Source organism: Lutra lutra, chromosome 7 (genome assembly GCF_902655055.1).
Source record: "Lutra lutra chromosome 7, mLutLut1.2, whole genome shotgun sequence".
Taxonomy (NCBI): Eukaryota; Metazoa; Chordata; class Mammalia; order Carnivora; family Mustelidae; genus Lutra; species Lutra lutra.
In genome coordinates this window covers 52197653-52216775 of record NC_062284.1, presented here as the reverse complement: position 1 = coordinate 52216775, position 19123 = coordinate 52197653, and the positions used below count along the sequence as shown (strand labels likewise).

General features: G+C 35.7%; 1 protein-coding gene across 1 annotated transcript; it reads right to left on the bottom strand.

Moving 5' to 3' along the window:
• Positions 1-17167: 17167 nt before the first annotated feature.
• On the bottom strand, positions 17168-18188 carry LOC125104815 (olfactory receptor 4K15-like). The gene has a single exon (XM_047737638.1). The coding sequence runs from the start codon at positions 18140-18142 to the stop codon at positions 17168-17170; it is 975 nt and encodes a 324-aa protein (XP_047593594.1). The 5' UTR covers positions 18143-18188.
• Between the last annotated feature and the right edge of the window lie 935 nt (positions 18189-19123).

The following is a 19123-nucleotide window of genomic DNA, read 5'->3' as shown; positions in this document are numbered from 1 at the left end:
AGCTGATCATTTGACTTTTTATCTATCATTTTATTAATGTGGTATATCATTTATTGAACATATATGTTGAACCATCCTTGCATCTCAGGGATAATTCCTTGATCGTGATGTACAATTGGTTTATTGTACTTGAGAGCTCATTCTGCTAGTATTTTGTTAGGATTTTTGCACCTATATTCATCAGAGATGTTGGCCTGTAGTTTTTTTGTTTTTGTTTTGTTTTGTTTTTTCTTTGTGGCATACCTGTGTGATTTTGGTATCAGGATAATGTTAGTTTTTGTCAAGTGGATTTCAGTATAACTTCCTCTTGAGTTTTTTAAATAGTTTGAGAAGAATTTATTTCAATTATTTTTTGAAATTTATTTTACCAGTATAGTTAACATTCCATGGTATATCCATTTCAGATTAACAATATAGTGATTCAGCAATTGTATACATTTATATTACTTCAGTGCTCATCATGATAAGTGTACTCTTAATCCTCCTCACCTATTTCACCAATCCCCACTCACCTCCCCTCTGGTAGCTCTCAGTCTGCTCCATATAGTTAAGAGTCTATTTCTTGGTTTGTCACTTTTTCCTTTGTTCATTTGTTTATTAAATTCTGCAAATGAGTGGAATCATATGGTATTTGTCTTTCTATGACATTTTTCACTTAACATTATATGCTCTAGATCCATCCATGTTGTTGCAAATGGCAAACATTTCTTTTTCTGGCTGGAGAATAATATTGCATTAAATATATATACTGCATCTTCTTTATCAATTCATCTAGCGACAGACATGGATATATGGACCACATCTTCCTTGTCCATTCATCCGTTGAAGGGCATCTTGGTTCTTTCCACAGTTTGGTGACTGTGGCCATTGCTGCTATAAACATTGAGGTACAGATGGCCCTTCTTTTCACTACATCTGTATCTTTGGGGTAAATACCCAATAGTGCAATTGCAGGGTCATAGGGAAGCTCTATATTTAATTTCTTGAGGAATCTCCACGTTTTCCAAAGTGGTTGCACCAACTTGCAATCCCACCAACAGTGTAAGAGGGTTCCCCTTTCTCCACATCCTCTCCAACACATGTTGTTTCCTGTCTTGCTAATTTTGGCCATTCTAACTGGTGTAAGGTGGTATCTCAATGTGGTTTTAATTTGAATCTCCCTGATGGCTAGTGATGATGAACATTTTTTCATGTGTCTGATAGCCATTTGTATGTTTTCATTGGAGAAGTGTCCGTTCATATCTTCTGTCCATTTTTTTATATGATTGTCTGTTTTGTGTGTGTTGCGTTTGAGGAGTTCTTTATAGATCCTGGATATCAACCTTATGTTTGTTCTTAGCTGCCTGTGTATTTGGGTGCTCCCATGTTGGGTACATGAATATTTACAATTGTTATACTTCTTGTTGGATTATTCCCTTTATGATTACTTATTACTTAGTGGACTTCTTTGTCTCTTGTTACAGTTTTGGTTTTGAAGTCTATTTTGTCTGACAAAAGTCTTAGTACCCCTGCTTTTCACTTCCATTTGCTTGCTAAATGGTTTTCTATCCCTTCACTTTCAAACTGCATGTGTCTTTAGGTCTGAAATGAGTCACTTAGGAAACATATAAATAGAGGTTGTTGTTTTATTTTTAACCCATTCAGTCACCCTGTGTCTTTTGATTAGAGCATTTAGTCCATTTACACTCACCATAATTATTGGTATGTACTTAACTGCCATTTTGTTACTCGTTTTTATGAATTTTTTTCTGTTCCTTTCTTCTCTTGCTCTCTTCTCTTGTGATTTGCTGACTTTCTTTAGTGATATACTTAGATTTCCTTCTCTCTCTTTCTGTCTCTCTCTCTCTCTTTTGCATCTGTCTTACTGATTTTTGATTTGTGCTTACCATTAGATTCATGTATTATATCTTATGCACATAGCAGTCTATATTAAGTTGATTGCTGCTTAAGTTTGGGCCCTTCTTTACTCCTCTCCCCCCCACATGTGACGTATTTGGTATCATACTTACACATCCTTTTACACTGTGAATCCCTTGGCTGATTTTTATAGATATACTTATTTTTGCTGCTTTTGTGTTTTCTACTTTTCCTACTCCTACTTATGGTCTTTCCCCTCAAAGAGTCCTCATTGCCATTTCTCATAGGCTTGATTCTGTTGTGATGAGTTCTTTTAACATTTGTTAGTCTGGGAAACTCTCTCTCCCTCTATGTCCCTCTCTCTCTGGCTCACACCAAGACATTTGTTGTCTCAGAGTTCTGGAGGCTGGAAGTCCAAAATCAATGTGTCCACAAGGTTGGTCCCTTCTGAGGGATCTAAGGGGGAATCTGTTCCAGGCCTCTCCCCTCTCTCCAGGCCTCTCCCCCTCTCTCCCCAGGCCTCTCCCCTCTCCCCTGGCTTCAGATGTTTTTTTAGCTTATAGATGCCTGTCCTCTCCCTCTGTCCTCATACTATCTTTCCTCTCTGTATGTCTGCCTCTGTGTCCAAATTTCCCCCTTTTTAAACAAAAAAGTTATTTAAATTCAATTTAGTTAGCATATAATGTATTATTAGTTTCAGGCGTATAATTTAGTGATTCATCAGTTGCATGTAACACCCAGTACAGATTACAAGTGCCCTCCTCAGTGCCCATCACTCACCCCATTCCCCTACCCACCTGCCCCCCAGCAACTCTGTTTGTTTCTATAGTTAAGAGTCTCTTATGGTTTGCCCCCCTCCTTATTTTTATCTTATTTTATTATTTCCTTCCCTTCCCTCTGTTCATCTGTTTTGTTTCTTAAATTCCATATATGGGTGAAATCATATGTTACTTGTCTTTCTCTGACTGACTTATTTTGCTTAGCATCTAGTTCCATCCACATTGTTGCAAATGGCAAGATTTTATTCTTTTTGAAGACTGAGTATTATCCCATTGAATGTGTGCTTACATATACACACACAAATAACCATATCATCTTCATCTTTTATCTTTTGTGAAAGCATCTGTTAATGGACATCTGGACTCTGCATAGTTTGGCTATTGCAGATATTGCTGTTATAACCATTGGGATGCACATGCCCCTTCTAATCACTGTGTTTGTATCTTTTGGATAAATACCTAGTAGTACAATTGCTGGTCATAAGATAGCTCTATTTTTAACTTCCTGAGGAACCTTCATGCCATTTTATAGAGTGGCTATACCAGCTTACATTCCCACTGGTGTAAGAGGATTCCCCTTTCTCTATATTTCAGCCAACATATGTTGTTTCCTGACTTGTTAATTTTAGTCATTTTGACTGGTGAGGTGGTATCTCATTGTGTTTTTAATTTGTATTTCCCTGATGTCAAGTGCTGTTGAGCATTTTTTTCATGTGTCTGTTAGCCATTTATATTTCTTCTCTGGAGCAACATCTGTTCATGTCTTTTGCTCATTTTTTTTTAAAGATTTCATTCATTTATTTGACAGAGACAACGAGAGAGAGAGAGAGAGAGAGAGAGAGAGAGAGAACGAACACAAGCAGGAAGAGTGGGAGAGGGAGAAGCAGGCTTCCCACCAAACAAGGAGCCCAATGCAGGGCTCTATCCCAGGACCCTGGGGTCACGACCTGAGCTGAAGACAGAGGCCCAACTGATTGAGCCACCCAGGAACCCCTCTTTTGCCCATTTCTTGACTGATTTTTTTTTTTTTTAGGTGTTGAGTTTGATAAGTTCTCTAAAGATTTTTGAATACTGGCCCTTTACCTGATATGTCATTTGTGAATATTTTTTCCTATTCCATAAATTGCCTTTTAGTTTTATTGATTGTTTCCTTTCCTGTGCAAAAGCTTTTTAACCTGATGAAGGCTCAGTAGTTCATATTTGTTTTTGTTTCCCTTGCCTCTAGAGATATGTCTAGCAAGAAGTTGCTGTGTCCAAAGTCAAAGAATTTGCTACCTGTGTTCTCCTCTAGGATTTTGATGGATTCCTGTATCACATTATTCTAAATGATAGCTTTGCTGGATAGAGTATTCTTGGTTGCAATTTTTTTTTCCTTCAGAACTTTGATATATCATGCCATTCTCTTCTGGCCTCTAACATTTCTGCTGAAAATCAGCTGATAGAGTTATGCGGTTTCCCTTGTATGTAGTTGTTTTCTTTTCTCTTGCTGCTTTTAAAGTGTTCTCTTTATCATTACTTCTTGTCGTTAATTACTATGTGTCTTGGTGTAGACCTCCTTGGGTAATTTTGTTGGGGGCTCTCTGTGCTTCCTGGATCTGAATTCACCAAATTCAGGAAATTTTTAGGTATTTCTTCAAGTTTTCTGCTCGTTCTCTCTCACTCCTGGGAGCTCTACAATGTGAATATTATTGTGCTTGATGATGTCACTGAATTGTTAATCTGTTTTAATTCTTTATTATTATTTTTGCTCTCTGTTGTTCAGCTTTATTGCTTTCCATTACCTGCCCTTCAGGTCATTGGTCCACTCTTCTGCTTCTTCTAGTTTACCACTTATTCCCTATAGTGTATTTTCAATTTCAGTTATTGAGTTTTTCATCTCTGTTTGGTTATATTTTATGTTTTCTTTCTGTTTGTTGAGCATCTCACAGAGGTCCTTCGCTATTTTCTCAAATCTAGTGAGTATCTTTATGATCATTACTTTAAATTCTCTATAAGATATATTATATCAGTTTCATTTAGGAGTCTTGCTGTGATTTTGTCCTGTTCTTTCATTTGGAACATATTTCTCTCATTTTGTCTAACTCTCTATGTCTGTGTCTCTATGCTAGGAAAATCAGCTATATCTCCTGCTCTTGAAAGTAGTGTTGTTATGAAGAAGAGGTGCTGGGATGCCCTGCAATGTGTTGCCCCATATATTGTGGGTGTGTGTCTCCTATTGTGTTGCATGTACCCTGCTGTTGTGTCTGAGCCACTTTTACCTTAAGTCCAGTTGTCTGCAGTGTTTCTTTTGCCTCTTGTGGGCAGGGTTTGACTGCTATGTTGTTAGTGGGCTGCCTTGGGCTTAAGTTGAGCCAGACCAGGTGTTTATCAGAGATACAGTAATTGTGAACTGTGTTATCCCTTGAGAAGCTTTCACTGGGAACTACTCTCAGACCTGATTTCTGCCTCAAGGCCTGTGGTATGGCCACAGTTAGACTGGTGTGTGTGTGTGGTTATCTTCCTCTCTTTGGGGCAGGAGTCACTCTCAAGTGGTCCTGGCCTCTGTCAGGGCTACTTACATATTGTTGGGCTTGTGGCACAGCTTTGGATGGGCTCTTGACAAGGACATATTGGATGGTGCAGGTCCACAGGAGAACACAGGGATGAGTCATGTGGTGCTAGCAAGGTCCACAGTGATCAGCTGTGTGAGGGGACATGTAGCCACCTGGAAAAATTTCTACCAAGGCCAGCTGGATTGGAGGGGCCAGATCTGTGGACATGCACTGGGGTGTGGCACGCTGTTAGCAAGGTAGGGAAGAGTGCTGGCATTGTGCTGATTATTATAGTTGTCCTTGTACCTAGGCTAGGATGTAGAGGAAGTAAATGGTGTCAGCCCACTCTTTGGTGCTTTTAGAAGTCTCCCAAAGATCCCCCTGCCCTCCAATACTTGCTCTTAGATTAGTAAATAAATCTTTCTGTATACCCCAGGCAATTTTTAAACTGCTGTTTCTATGTTGTATCTCAGTAGGGCTCTTTGTTCTGCTGTCCCTTTAAGTGTGGGGGGTTCTTCACCCTCCTGACTTTCTCAGAGCCAAGAACACTTATTTTTAGTTCTAGATGTTAAGCCCCATTGATTGTTAGGTTTCTTTGGTTTTCAAAGCCAAATCTTCTGGGAATATGTCTTCTCTGTGTGGTTCCCTTTTGCTAGTGTGCCCAGTGTGGGGCCTGGTCTTCTCTCTTCTCTACACTTGCCAGGTTATCCCCTCCAGCAGACAGTCCCATGGATCATTTTGGCTTCCAGTCTTGTCTCTGCCCTCTACTCTCTTCTACATGGCTTCTTTTCTATAGTTAGTTGTGGAGAGTCTCTCCTGCCAGTCTTTGGGTCAGTTTCTGGGATATTTTTACACTGATTTGTGTTTTACCTATTTGCATCCATAGGATGAGGTAAACTTAAGATTCTTCTACTCCACCAACTTCCCTGGAAGTCTGTAAATTCTTTTTTAATATTTGGTAGTGTTTACCAGTGAAACCATCTCGTTCTGGGTTTTTCTTTGTTGGGACTTGTTTGTTTACTGATGCAATCTCTTCAGTTGTTTTTGGTATATTCAGGTTTTCTATTTCTTCATGATTCAGTGTTGATGAGTTGTAGTTTTTCCAGGAATTTATCCATTTCTTTTAGGATATCCAGTTTTATGGCATGTAATTATTCAGAGTAGTCTGACTTCTCTTAAATCTCTTTTGTATCATTTATAACGTCTCCCCTTTTATTTCAGATTTCATTTGAGTCTTCTCTTTCTTAGTCTAGTGAAAGCTTTGCCAGTTTTCTTTAACTTTAAAAAAAAACAGTTCTTAGTTTTGTTGATCATTTCTATTGGGTTTCTGTTTTCTTTTTCACTTGATTCTGCTTTGACTTGTTGTTTCCTTCTTTTGTTAACCTCGCACTTAGATTGTTTTTTCTCATTCCTTGAAGTGTAAAATCTTGCTTTTTATTTGATATCTTTCTTCTTAATGTATGCCTTTATCACTGTAAACTTACCTTTTAGAACTGCTTTTGCTGTTTCCCTTGTTTTTTTTTTTTGCTGCCATTTATTTATTAATTTACCCTCTTTTATTTACATTTAGTGAGCTGATTTTTTAATTACTATTTTTAAATTATTTTTATTAATATATGATGTATTATTTGCCACAGAGGTGCAGGTGTGTGAATCATCAGGTTTACTCATTTCACAGCGCTTTCCCATACTATGTTGTGTTCACATTTTCATTTATTTTAGTTATTTTTTTAATTTATATTATGCGGGGGGAGAGAACATGGTGGGCTCAATCTCACAACCCTGAGGTCATGATGTGATCCCAAATCAAGAGTCAGATTCTTAACCGACAGAGCCACCTAGGTACCTCTGTTTCAGTTATTTTTTATTTCCCTTTTGATTTCTTCTTTGACCCATTGGTTGTTTAAAAGTGTGTTGTTTAATTTCCACACATTTGTGAATTTTCTAGTTTTCTTCCTATTATTCATTTCTAGTTTCATGTCATTATGGTTGGAAAAAAATAGTATTATTTCAGTCTTCTTACCTATTTTAAGGCTTGTTTTGTGACTTCACATATGCTCTGGAAAATGTTCTTGCATGCCTGAGAAGAATGTATATTCTGCTAGTGTTGGATAGAATAATCATATAAATATTTTCCATGAATATTTGAAAGCATTCATCAATGAAACCTTTTGGACCTGGAGTTTTTCAGAGATGGTGTTAACGATTCAGTAGCATTAATATACTTGATATTGTTAAAATTTTCTGTATTTAATGGTTGTCGTTTGGTGTACTTTGCATTTCAGTCTTTTTATCCATTGTCTAAAATCTTTCAAATTCAAATAAAAATAAAGGAAAAATCACTAATCTTTCTGACACTTAGATTTGATACTAATAAAAATTTTGCTGCTAATATCACACACACATGCATACATGCAGTCAATCCGACCTTTATTTTACATTTGTTGCTAAAATTTTCTCAAGTGAGTCAAAAGTTATGCATGCTGAATTTAGAATTAATATTTGTGTCAATACTAAAAACAGGGCAAGATATATTCTTATGAAAGGTGATTCACCATTGATTATAAGTACATTTCTTCCCATTTCCTCACCAGGTTTTAGTGAAAATGCTCTGAATATTTAGATCCAGATGTTGCCATTAATTTTTTTCCTTTATATATTTACTTCTAAGAATTGTCTTTGAAAAGAGCTCTATTTAGGATGAACCATGCTTTGCTTTTTCCTGATATGCCATTTTTGCCTACTGTAAGTTAGGGTGTAATGACTGGTAACTGCCAGGTACTACTGCAGTTGCTGGAGTTACTAGATGTACCTCTGCTCACAGCCCCAAGAACAGAATATCATGTATTCTCAGCTAGAATTTTCCTTATCCTACAAAGAAAGCCTGTACACAGTGACTCTTCCTGTACTTTACTCTCCCTTCTCTCAAATTCTCATACCACTTTCCATTTTACTTACCTATTCTGGACATCATGAAATAAAATCCTACAATATGTGGCCTTTTGAGACTAGCTTCTTTCTTTCCTTAGGATAATGTTTACAAGGTTCATTTCTGCTGCAGCATGTATCAGTACTTCATTTCTTTTTGTGGCTGTATAGCATTCTGTCTTTTGAATATAAAGCATTTTCTTTATCCATTCAACACCTGGACATTTGAGTAGTTTCTCTTTTCTGGCTATTATTAGTAACGCTGCTGTGAACAGTCATGATCTTTATTTGAACATTTTTTCACTTTTGTAGGGTATATCCCTGTGAGTAGAATTGCTGGATCATAAGCTAACTGTAAATTGAACATTTTGAGGAAATGTTGAACTATTTTCCAAAGAGGCTACAACATTTTATATTACATCCTCAATCTATGTAATAGGGATTTCAACTTTCTATGTATTCTCTTTTCTTTCTTTCTTTCTTTTTTTTTTCTTTTTGCATAAAAAACTAATGATGTATTTTATGGTGACCAACATAACACAATAAAAAAAATAAAATTTTATTAATTTATTTGTCAGAGAGAGAGTACACACAATCAAGGGGAGCAACAGATAGAGGGAATGGCAGGCAGAGAGAGTGTCAGGCAAAGGGAGAAGCAGGTTTCCCCACAAATCGATTCCAGGACTCTGGGATAAAGACCTGAACCAAAGCAGTTGCTTAACCGATTGAGACACCCAGGCATCCCCAACTTGCTATATATTTTCACCAATATCTGTTACTTTTTGCTTTTTTGACTTGAGTTATCCTTCCAGGTATGGAGTGGTACCTTTATTTTTATTAGTCCTTTCCCTAATGTTATTGGCCATTGTTTCATGTGCTTATTTTGGCCATTTGTTTCTCTTCCTTAGGGAAATATATGTTCAAATCCTTTGAGCACCTTTAAAATGGGTTATTTGTCTTTTTATTGTTGAATTGTAGAAGGTATTAATAATATATTTTGGACATAAGTCCATTAACATATATGTAATCTGCAATTATTTTCTCCTAATCTATAGGCTGTCTTTTTACTTTCTTGAATATATCCTTTGAAGTTTTTACTTTTATTGTAAAAGTATAAAATATAAAATATATAAAAATATAAAGATATATTTTTACATATATATTAAAAATATATTTTTAACTTTCTTTTTATTTAAATTCAAGTTAGTTAACCTGTAGTGTATTAGTTTCAGGGTAGAGTTTAGTGATTGATCAGTTGCATACAACACCCAGTGCTCATTGCGTCAGTTGCCCTCCTTAATGCCCATCAGCCAATTGTCCTATCCCCCCACCCACATTCCCTACAACACCTCTCAGTGTGTTCTCTATAGTTAAGAATCTCTTTGGTTTGCCTCTCTGTTTTTACCTTATCTTATTTTTCCTTCCCTTCTCCTATGTTCATCTGTTTTGTTTCTTAAATTCCACACGAGTGAAATCATATAGTAGTTGTCTTTCTCTGAATGACTTATTTCACTTTGCATAATACCCTCTAGTTCCATCCATGTTGTTGCAAATGGCAAGATTTCATTCTTTTTGATGGCTGAGTAGAATATTCCATTGTATATATATGCCACATCTTCTTTATCCATTTATCCATCAGTGGACATCTGGTCTCTTTCCATATTTAGGCAATTGAGGACATTGCTGCTATAAACATTGGGGTACATGTGCCCCTTTGAATCACTATTTTTGTGTCCTTTGGATTATTGCTTTTGGTGTCAAATTAAGAGACCATCATCCAATCCATGGTCACAAAAATTACTCCTCTGGGTATTTATATTATTATTTTTCAGTGCAGATTTTGTTTGCAATTTCTGAATTTACTTGGACATTTTAATAGGAATTTGTTAAGACCGAAATAATATGCAAGTTCCAAATAATGACTTTGAAGTAAAAGCTTCCCAGACACTATTTGGTGTATTCAGGTGTGTTTCACAGTTTATAAGGCCATATAAGGCATGCATAATCATTTGTATCTTATTTTGAAATCTTGGTATTTTTGAAGAGATTATCCCACATTTTCATGTGAAACCTATTTGATTATTTCTTTCAGGTTGCTAAGTCTTGATATAATCTTTTAAAACTAAATCATTTGTAATATTTATGGTCAAATATTACTTCTCTGAGACATTTGAAACATTGGTTCATGGTTGGAGAATAGAATGAGAAGTAAACTGTTGAAAAAGAAAAAAGAAAAACAGGCTAATTGTGGAATATGGCATAAAAGGAAGGATAAAGTTAATAGAATTATTACAATAATTATGGTGAAATATACTAATGTTCTTTATATAAAAAGAAAACAAGAGATGGGTAAAAAAAAAAAAAGGCCTTATTGTGTCTAAACTGTCGGTAATGTTTTCAAAGCTTTTGGTTCATTTTGCTTCCATTGCTATATGAGAAATAATTTTCACTCTTTCATATGTAGTTGTTTGAAAACCATATTTTAATGATTTGATACAATTTGATGCAATTTTTCATCCTTTTTTTTTTTAAAGATTTTATTTATTTATTTGACAGAGAGAAATCACAAGTAAGCAGAGAGGCAGGCAGAGAGAGAGGAGGAAGCAGGTTCCCTGCTGAGCAGAAAGCCCAATATGGGGCTCGAACCCAGGACCTGGGATCATGACCTGAGCCGAAGGCAGCGGCTTAACCCACTGAGCCACCCAGGCGCCCCTTTTCATCCTTTTTTTAGCATTACTATTCTAGTTTTTAAAATTTGACATAAAGGTAAAGCTAAAATTTTATAAGAGCATTCCTGATGGTGGCCATCTTGCAGAATATCACATGTTCATTGCTGTTTGAGGAAGGAATTAATGCAGCTGTTCACTTCACCCACCTGACATTCTTTGGGATAAAGGGGTGATGACTTCATGGATTTAGACTTGTTTCTGACATTGAGAAAGATACACATTAAATATGGATAAATTTTTAAGTTTTTATTTTAATTCCCGTTATCATACAGTGTAGTATAAATTTCAGGTGTACAATATAGTGATTTACCACTTCCATAGAATACCTGGTTCTCATCACAAGTGTACTCCTTAATCCCCATCAAATTTTGTGTGCCAGTTGCACCTCAGTAAAGCTGTTTTTGGAAAAGGAAAACAAAGGAAAATGGATTAGGTATACATAGCATCTGAAAAAAGTATCTCTAACATTTTTAGGCTGTGACACTGCCAGCATTCTGCTTATTGCTTATTCCACATTATACCATGGACTCTTTTCTTGAAGTATAATTGATGCACATTGTTACATTAGTTTCAGGTGCACAACATAGTGATTTGACAAGTCTATACACTGTGCTATGCTACACCACAAGTGGTAACCACCGTATGTCACCATACAGTGCTATTATAATACTGCTGAGCGTATTTCCCATGCTGTACCTTTTATCCTCATGACTTAACTCATTCCATAACTGGAAACTTCCATAGCTGGAAACCCACTTCCCTTCACCCATTTAGCCCTTCTACCCATATCCCTTCCCCCAGCTACTGTCAGATTTTTCTCTGTATTTATGGGTTTCTGCTTTTTTTTTTATTTTGCTCGTTTATTTGTCTTTTATATTCCACACATAAGTGGAATCATATGGTACTTGACTTTCTCCATTCAATTATGTCACTTAGCATAATACCTCTAACCCATCTAGTTGCCTCAAATGGCAAGATCTTATCCTTTCTTATGGCTGTATAATATTCCATTATATCATATGTATTATATCATCCTGTGTATAGGTACATGTATGTATGTATATCATCTCTTTTTTATCCATTTATCCATGAACACTTAAATTTCTTCCATATCTTAGCTATTGTAAGTACTTCTGCAATAAACATAGGGACGCATATATATCTTGTTCAATTAGTGTTTTCAGTGTTTTTTAATGTGGGGATGGGAGGGAGTGAATATCCAGTAGTGGAATTACTGGATTCCATGTTATTTCTTTCATTTTCTGAGCATCTTCCATACTATTTCCACAATGGCTACACCAATTTACATTCCTATTATCAGTGTCCCAAGTGTTCCTTTCTTTCTACATTCTCACCAACACTTATTATTGTCTTTTTTATTCTAGCCATTCTGACAGTAATGTGATACCTCATTGTGGCTTTGATTTGTCTTTCCTTGGTGAATAGTGATGTGGGAATCTTCTCATGTGTCTATTGGCCATCTCTATATCCTCTTTGGAAAAAATATGTATTCTAACCCTCCATTTTAAATCAAATTATTTGGGAGGTTTTTTTGGTGGTTATTGTCTAAATTTTCACTCAGTTTGGATATTAACCCCTTATCAGATATATCTCTTCCAGATGTCTTCTCTCATTTAGTAGGTTGCCTTATCACTTTGTTGGTTGTTTCCTTTGTGAGACAAAACCTTCTTATTTAGTTATAGACCTAATAGTTTATTTTTGCTTTTGTTTCGCTTACCTGAGGGGACAAACCTAGAAAAATGTTGCTGTGGTGAATGGGAAAGGGATTAGTGCCAATGTTTTCTTCTAGGAGTTTTATGGTTTCTGGTCTCACTTGAAGGTCTTAGATCCATTTTAAGTTTGTTTTTGGGTATGGTGTAAGAAAAGGGTCTAGTTTTACATATAACTGTCCAGTTTTCCCAGCCCCACTTATCAAAGAGACTGTTTTTTTCCCCGTTGTATATTCTTGCCTTCTTCATCATAGATTGACTATATAAGCATGGTTTTATTGCTAAGCTCTTTATCCTTCTTCCTTGTTGTGTGTGTGTGTGTGCACGTGCACACGGGTGTGTGTGCGTGTGTGAGTGCATGCATACGTGCATGTGGGCCAATACCATACTGGTTTGATTACTACAGCTTTGTAGTATATCTTGAAATCTGAAATTGTGATGCCTCCAGCTTTTTTCTTCTTTCTCAAAATTGCTTTGGCTATTTAAGGTCTTTTGTAGTTCCATGTAATTTCAGTATTTTTCTATTTTTGTAAAAAAAAATGCTACTGGTATTTTGATAGGGATTGCATTGACTCTGTAGATTGCTTTGGGTATTAGGGACATTTTAGTAGTATTCTCCCAATCCATGAGCACAGAATATCTTTCCATTTCTTTGTATCATCTTCAGTTGCTTTCATCAGTGTTTTATAGTTTTTGGAGTACAGGTCTTTCACTTCCTTTGTTAAGTTTATTTCTAGGTATTTTATTCTTAATGTGCAATTGTAAATGGAATTGTTCTCTTAATTTTCTGTTATTTCATTATTAATGTATAGAAATGCAGCCAATTTTTGTGCATAAATTTTATATCCTACAACTTTGGAGAATTCATTTATTACTTCTAATAGGTTTTTGCTGTCGTTTTTAGGGTTTTCTACATATAACATCATGTCATTTGAAAATAGTGATAATTCAACTTTTTCCTTACCAATATGGTTGCGCTTTTTTTTTTGTCTGATTGCTATGGATAGGGCTTCCAGTTCTATGATGAATAAAAGTGATGAAAGCAAACATTGATGTCTTGTTCTTTATCTTAAAGGAAAAGTTCTCAGTTTTTCACAATTAAGTAGCATGTTAGCTATGGATTTTTCATTATGACCTTTATTATGTTGAGGTATGATCCCTCTAAACCCACTTGATTGAGGGTTTTATTTTAAAGATTTGTTTTCTTTATGAGAGAGAGAAAGAGAGAGAAAGAGAATGGAGGGAGGGGTGAAGGGAGAGAGAAACTGAAGTGTACTCCCTGCTGAGTGTAGAACTGGACTTGGGGCTTGATCTCAGGACCCTGAGATCAGGACCTGAGCCAAAACCAAGAGAAAGACACCCAACTGACTGACCCACCCAAGTGCCCCATTGAGGATTTTTATCATGAAATGGATGTTGTACTTTGTCATGTGCTTTTTCTGCCTCCATTGAGATGATTATATGATTCTTATCCTTCCTTTCTTGATATGCTGTGTCATGTTGATTGATTTGCAAATATTAAACCATCCTTGTCTCACTAGAATAAATCTACCTGATCATGGTAAATGATTTTTTTTTAATGTATTGTTGGATTTCATTTGCTAATATTTTGTTAAGGATTGTTACATCTCTGCTAATGAGGGATTTTGTCCTGTAGTTTCTTTTTTTGGTAGATTCTGTGTCTACTTTGACCCAGTGGAATGTTTTTGGAAATTTTCCTTCTTCTTCTTTTTTTTCTTTTTTTTAATAGCTTGAGGAGAATAGGTATTAATTCTTCTTTATTTTTTCTTATAATTTTTTAATTCCAGTATAATTAACATAAGTGTTATATTAATTTCAGGTATATAATATAGTGATTCAACATTCTCTGCATTACTCAGTGTTCATGATAAGTGTACTCTTAATCTTTACCTATTTTACCCATTGCCCCCATCCACCTCTCCTCTGGTAAACATTGGCTTCTCTGTATTTATGAATCTGGTTTTTGTTTGTCTCTTTTTTTCTTTGCTCATTTGTTTGGTTCCTTTTGGTAGTCTTTAGGGTTTTTTATATATACATATATAGATCATGTCATCTTCAAATAGTGACAGTTGAACTTCTTTACCAGTATCGTAGCCTTTCTTTCTTTTTTTTTTTTTTCCTTGTGTGATTGCTTTGGCTATGGCTTCTAGTTCTATGATGAATAAACATGTTGAAAGCAAACATCCTTGTCTTATTCCTGATCTTACAGGAAGAGCTCTCCTTTTTTTACCATTGAGTGTGATGTTAGATGCAGGTTTTTCATAATGGCCCTTATTATGTTGAAGTATGTTAACTCTAAACCTACTTTGTTGAGGGTTTTTATCATGAATGGATGTTATACTTTGTCAAATGCTTTTTCTCCATCTATTGAAATGATCATATGGTTTTTATCATTTCTCTTGTTGATGTGATTTATCATGTATTAACTGTTCCTTATTCTTTTATTATCTTTTTTAGAGAGGGGGAGGGGCAGAAGGAGAGGAGAAGAGAGCATCTTAAGCAGATTCCAGGTGCAGTGTGGAGCCCAGTGTGGGCTCCATTTCACATCTGATAACCCTGAGATCATGACCTGAGTCAAAATCAAGTAGGATGTTTAACTGACTCAGCCACCTGGGTGCCTCAGTGTTAACTGTTCTTTAAATATTTGTTAGAATTTCCCTGTGAATCCATCCAGTCCTGGGCCTTTATTTCTTGGGGATTTTGGGGTTGTTGATTCAATTTTGTTACTACTAATTGGTTTGTTCTGGTATAGAATCTCTTCCTGATTCATCTTTGGAAGATGTTTTTAGGATGTTTATGTATGTTTTTTTGGAATACATCCATTTATTCTAGTTGTCCAATTTGTTGCATATAATTTTTCATAGTATTCTCTTATAATCCTTTGTATTTCTGTAGTATCAGTTGATATTGCTTTTTCATTTCAGATTTAATTTATTTGTGTCCTCTCTTTTTTCTTGATTATCTGGCTATATATTTATCAATTTTCTTTTCGAAGAACTAGCTCTTGGTTTCATTGAATCTTTCTACTTTTTTTGTCTCTATTTCATTTATTTCCACTCTGATCTTTACTATTTCATTTATTCTGCTCACTTTAGTCTTTGTTGTATTCTTCTTTTTATTTGTTTGACTTTTTTCTTATTTCTATATGTAGCCCTGTATCACTGTACATCTCCTCTTAGAATTGCTTTTGTCTTTAGGTCCATAATAAATTGGTACCCTCTGGCTCAAAAATGAGAACTTATTTTCTCTTTCAGTAATAACAGAGCATTCCCTTAAGATATTCTAAGGATTGGGATCTAGAAAACAGGTAACTTATAACAGAATGTGAAACTAGAACACAGTAGAAAAATACAGGAAAAACTTGAATACAATGAAAGAGTAAAAGCCTAAAATAACCTATAGTGAGGATTCCTAGAAAAAAATCTCATTTTCATAAGTGATCATGAAGGAGTAAGTTTATGGCTACCCCAAAGTTCTTGAAATAGGGTTTTATCATTTTCTGGACCTGCATTATGCAATATAAAAATAAAATTTTAACTGAGTCCACATAGAAAAATGATTATTTCTAACAACTATTAATATGTAAAATACTACCTTATCTGAGAAGACAGGAATTATGAAGACCTATGGAGAGAGAGAGTGTGTTTTATATATGAGCTTTCAGACTCCCATAATCATGATGACAAGTGGTAAAGAATTATAACTCAACTATGAAATTCTCCAGATTATTTTATCAGTATTAACAGAAATTAAGGGGTGCCTGGGTAGCTCAGTCAGTTAGGCATTTGCCTTTGGCTCAGGTCATGATTCTGGGGTCCTGGAATTAAGCCTTGAAATAGGGTTCCCTGCTCAGCAGAGATTTTGCTTCTCCCCTTTTCTCACCCTCTGCCTTTCCCCCTGCTCATGCTTGGACTCTCTCTCTCTCTTTCAAATAAATAAATGCAATATTTTTATTAAAATAAACAAATTACCCCAACTAAATGCAACACACTCTGGTGAATAAGTTTATTCAGCAAGTTGTTTTCCATGAATAATATGTATTAAGCAGCAACATTGAAGAAGGATTTGTTAAAGTGTTGACTATGCCTTTGCTGTATAGTCTTGCTATTTTATGTGTTCTGTACCATTAACACCAATCATAGCATTATCTTCATGTGTTATCAGTACCTAGCTCTGTGAAATAAAGTCTTATTTAGGTGTATCCTGTATATGTAAATCTATTTTCTCCATTGTATAGAGAAATAAACCTATTAGTACATAATTGACATCTGAGTGGTACTGTTTTGAGAGGAAGAGGTACAGCTTATTTATTTCATATGAGTAAATGCCATTTCTGAATGTACTTAAAAGCTATATATTAAAACTTTTTAAATAAAAAGAAGGAAATAGAAACAAAAAAGAACACAATAAGGGAAGAGAATTTAAATATCAGTAAGGCCCATTCTTTGGAATTATTATAATTTTATTATAATTACTCATTCAATCAAATTAATCTACCCTTCCCACTGGTCAAAATGATCTACTTTTACATCATAGTGATTCCATTTGTAATTGTCTAAGAATAACACTACAGTAGTTACAGTTGTATAAGTTTACTTTGTTTCCCAGAAAAGAACATTTCTTATGACTGTAGAAACCTGACCAGGCTTCAGGTACCGACTCTTCACTTTTGACATAGCTGCCTTCACTTCTTTGTTCCTTAGAGTGTAAATAACTGGGTTTAAGATGGGAGTAAAGATGGTGTAAAACACAGCAAGGACTTTGTCAACAGAATAACTGCTGAAGGGCCACACATAGATGAAGATGCATGGTCCAAAGAACAATGTGACCACAGTGATATGAGCAGTCAGTGTGGAGCGGGCCTTTGCCATGCTAGCAGAGGAGCGGTTCCTGACGGTGATAAGTATCACAGTGTAGGAGACAACCAAGAGGAGAAAGGAGCTCGTGGAAAGAAAGCCGCTGTCTGCAACTATAAGTAGGCTGACAGCATAAGTGTCTATGCAGGCCAGCTTTGTCACTAGAGGGAGGTCACAGAAAAAACTGTCTACCTGATTTGGGCCACAAAAAGGCAAGTTAACAGTAAATGCCAACTGGCTAGTAGTATGGATGAAACCCACAAGCCAGGGGATGAGAACAAGAATAATACACACACGACGACTCATTATTGTCATGTAGTGGAGAGGTTTGCATATAGCAACGTAACGGTCATAAGCCATGGATACAAGGAGCACCATTTCACTGCCAGCGAAAAAGTGAACACAGAAAATCTGGGCCAGGCAGGCATCAAACAAAATAGTCTTGTGCTCAACCAGAAAGTCTGCAATCATTTTGTGGGTAGCAAAAGAGGCAACACATATATCTATAAAAGAGAGGTTCGCAAGCAGAAAGTACATGGGGGTATGAAGGCAGGAATCTGAGGTTACAGTGAGGATGATAAGAAAGTTTCCCAGCAGTATTGCTAGGTAAAGTAGTGAAAATATGAGAAACAAGAAAGGCTGGAGCTCCTGCGAATTAGAGAGCCCCAGCAACACAAACTCGGTCACCCGGGAATGATTTATGTCATTCATTGACTTTGGGAGGAACTTATCTAGTTACCTGAATAGGAGAGAAACAGAGATCAATCAGTAAGCATGGGTTTCGTTTCCCATTTCCACTTCCTTCCTTAGAGATTCTAATTTCTACTTATATTTATGTATCTGAATTTTCATGAATCATTAAAAAGTTTATAAGCAATATAATAACAATAAAGTGGGATGGAGGGGAGAGTTTTGAGATGTTTGGCATTGTCATGTCCAGTTATATGAATTTGAGGAATGTAAGCTACTTACTTTACAAATGAAATTGAAAATCTGAAATGTTTTCTTGACATTACAGAAATCTAGTCTAAGAAGTTACAGAGACAAAATCTGAATAGTTTTTTCTATAACAAATTATATAACATTTTTTTAAATGGCTAACACGGGAAGGCAGTTTCACAATGTTGACCCCAAAAGTGAGACACAAAAGTGTGTATACTATATGAACCTATTTAAATAAAGTTCAAAAATAAGCTACACCGATCTATGATATTAACAAAGTTCCTGGAAGGGTTTTCCTGGAAGGGCAATAGGAACAGGAAGGTGACAGGAAGGGCTTCTGAAGTGCTGGTAATGTTCTGTTTCTTGATGTGATTGATAGATACAAGTGTTTGCTTTGTGAAAACTTACAAGATGTACAAGATCTTCCAGGTGTAGTTTTGTGCATATTTTGTTAATAAAAAATCCAAGAGGTAAATAGACACCATTATCTGGTGTGAGAACTCATAGGCAGAATCATTGCCTTGAGTGATTAGGTCTTATTCCCTTCTCTATTCACTTACAAATTTTATGAACTAAAATACAAAACCTAACAAAACCCAAAGATCTAGAGTTCATTGGAACTCTTCCTGGAGTTGTGACTCATCTGTTCCTGGAGTTCTGTTCTATGAAGGAATCCAGTGTATTTGTTCTTTTCAATTTTTTCCTGATGTTAAGCTTCATTAACCTCAGCTATTGTTACTAATAGCCAAA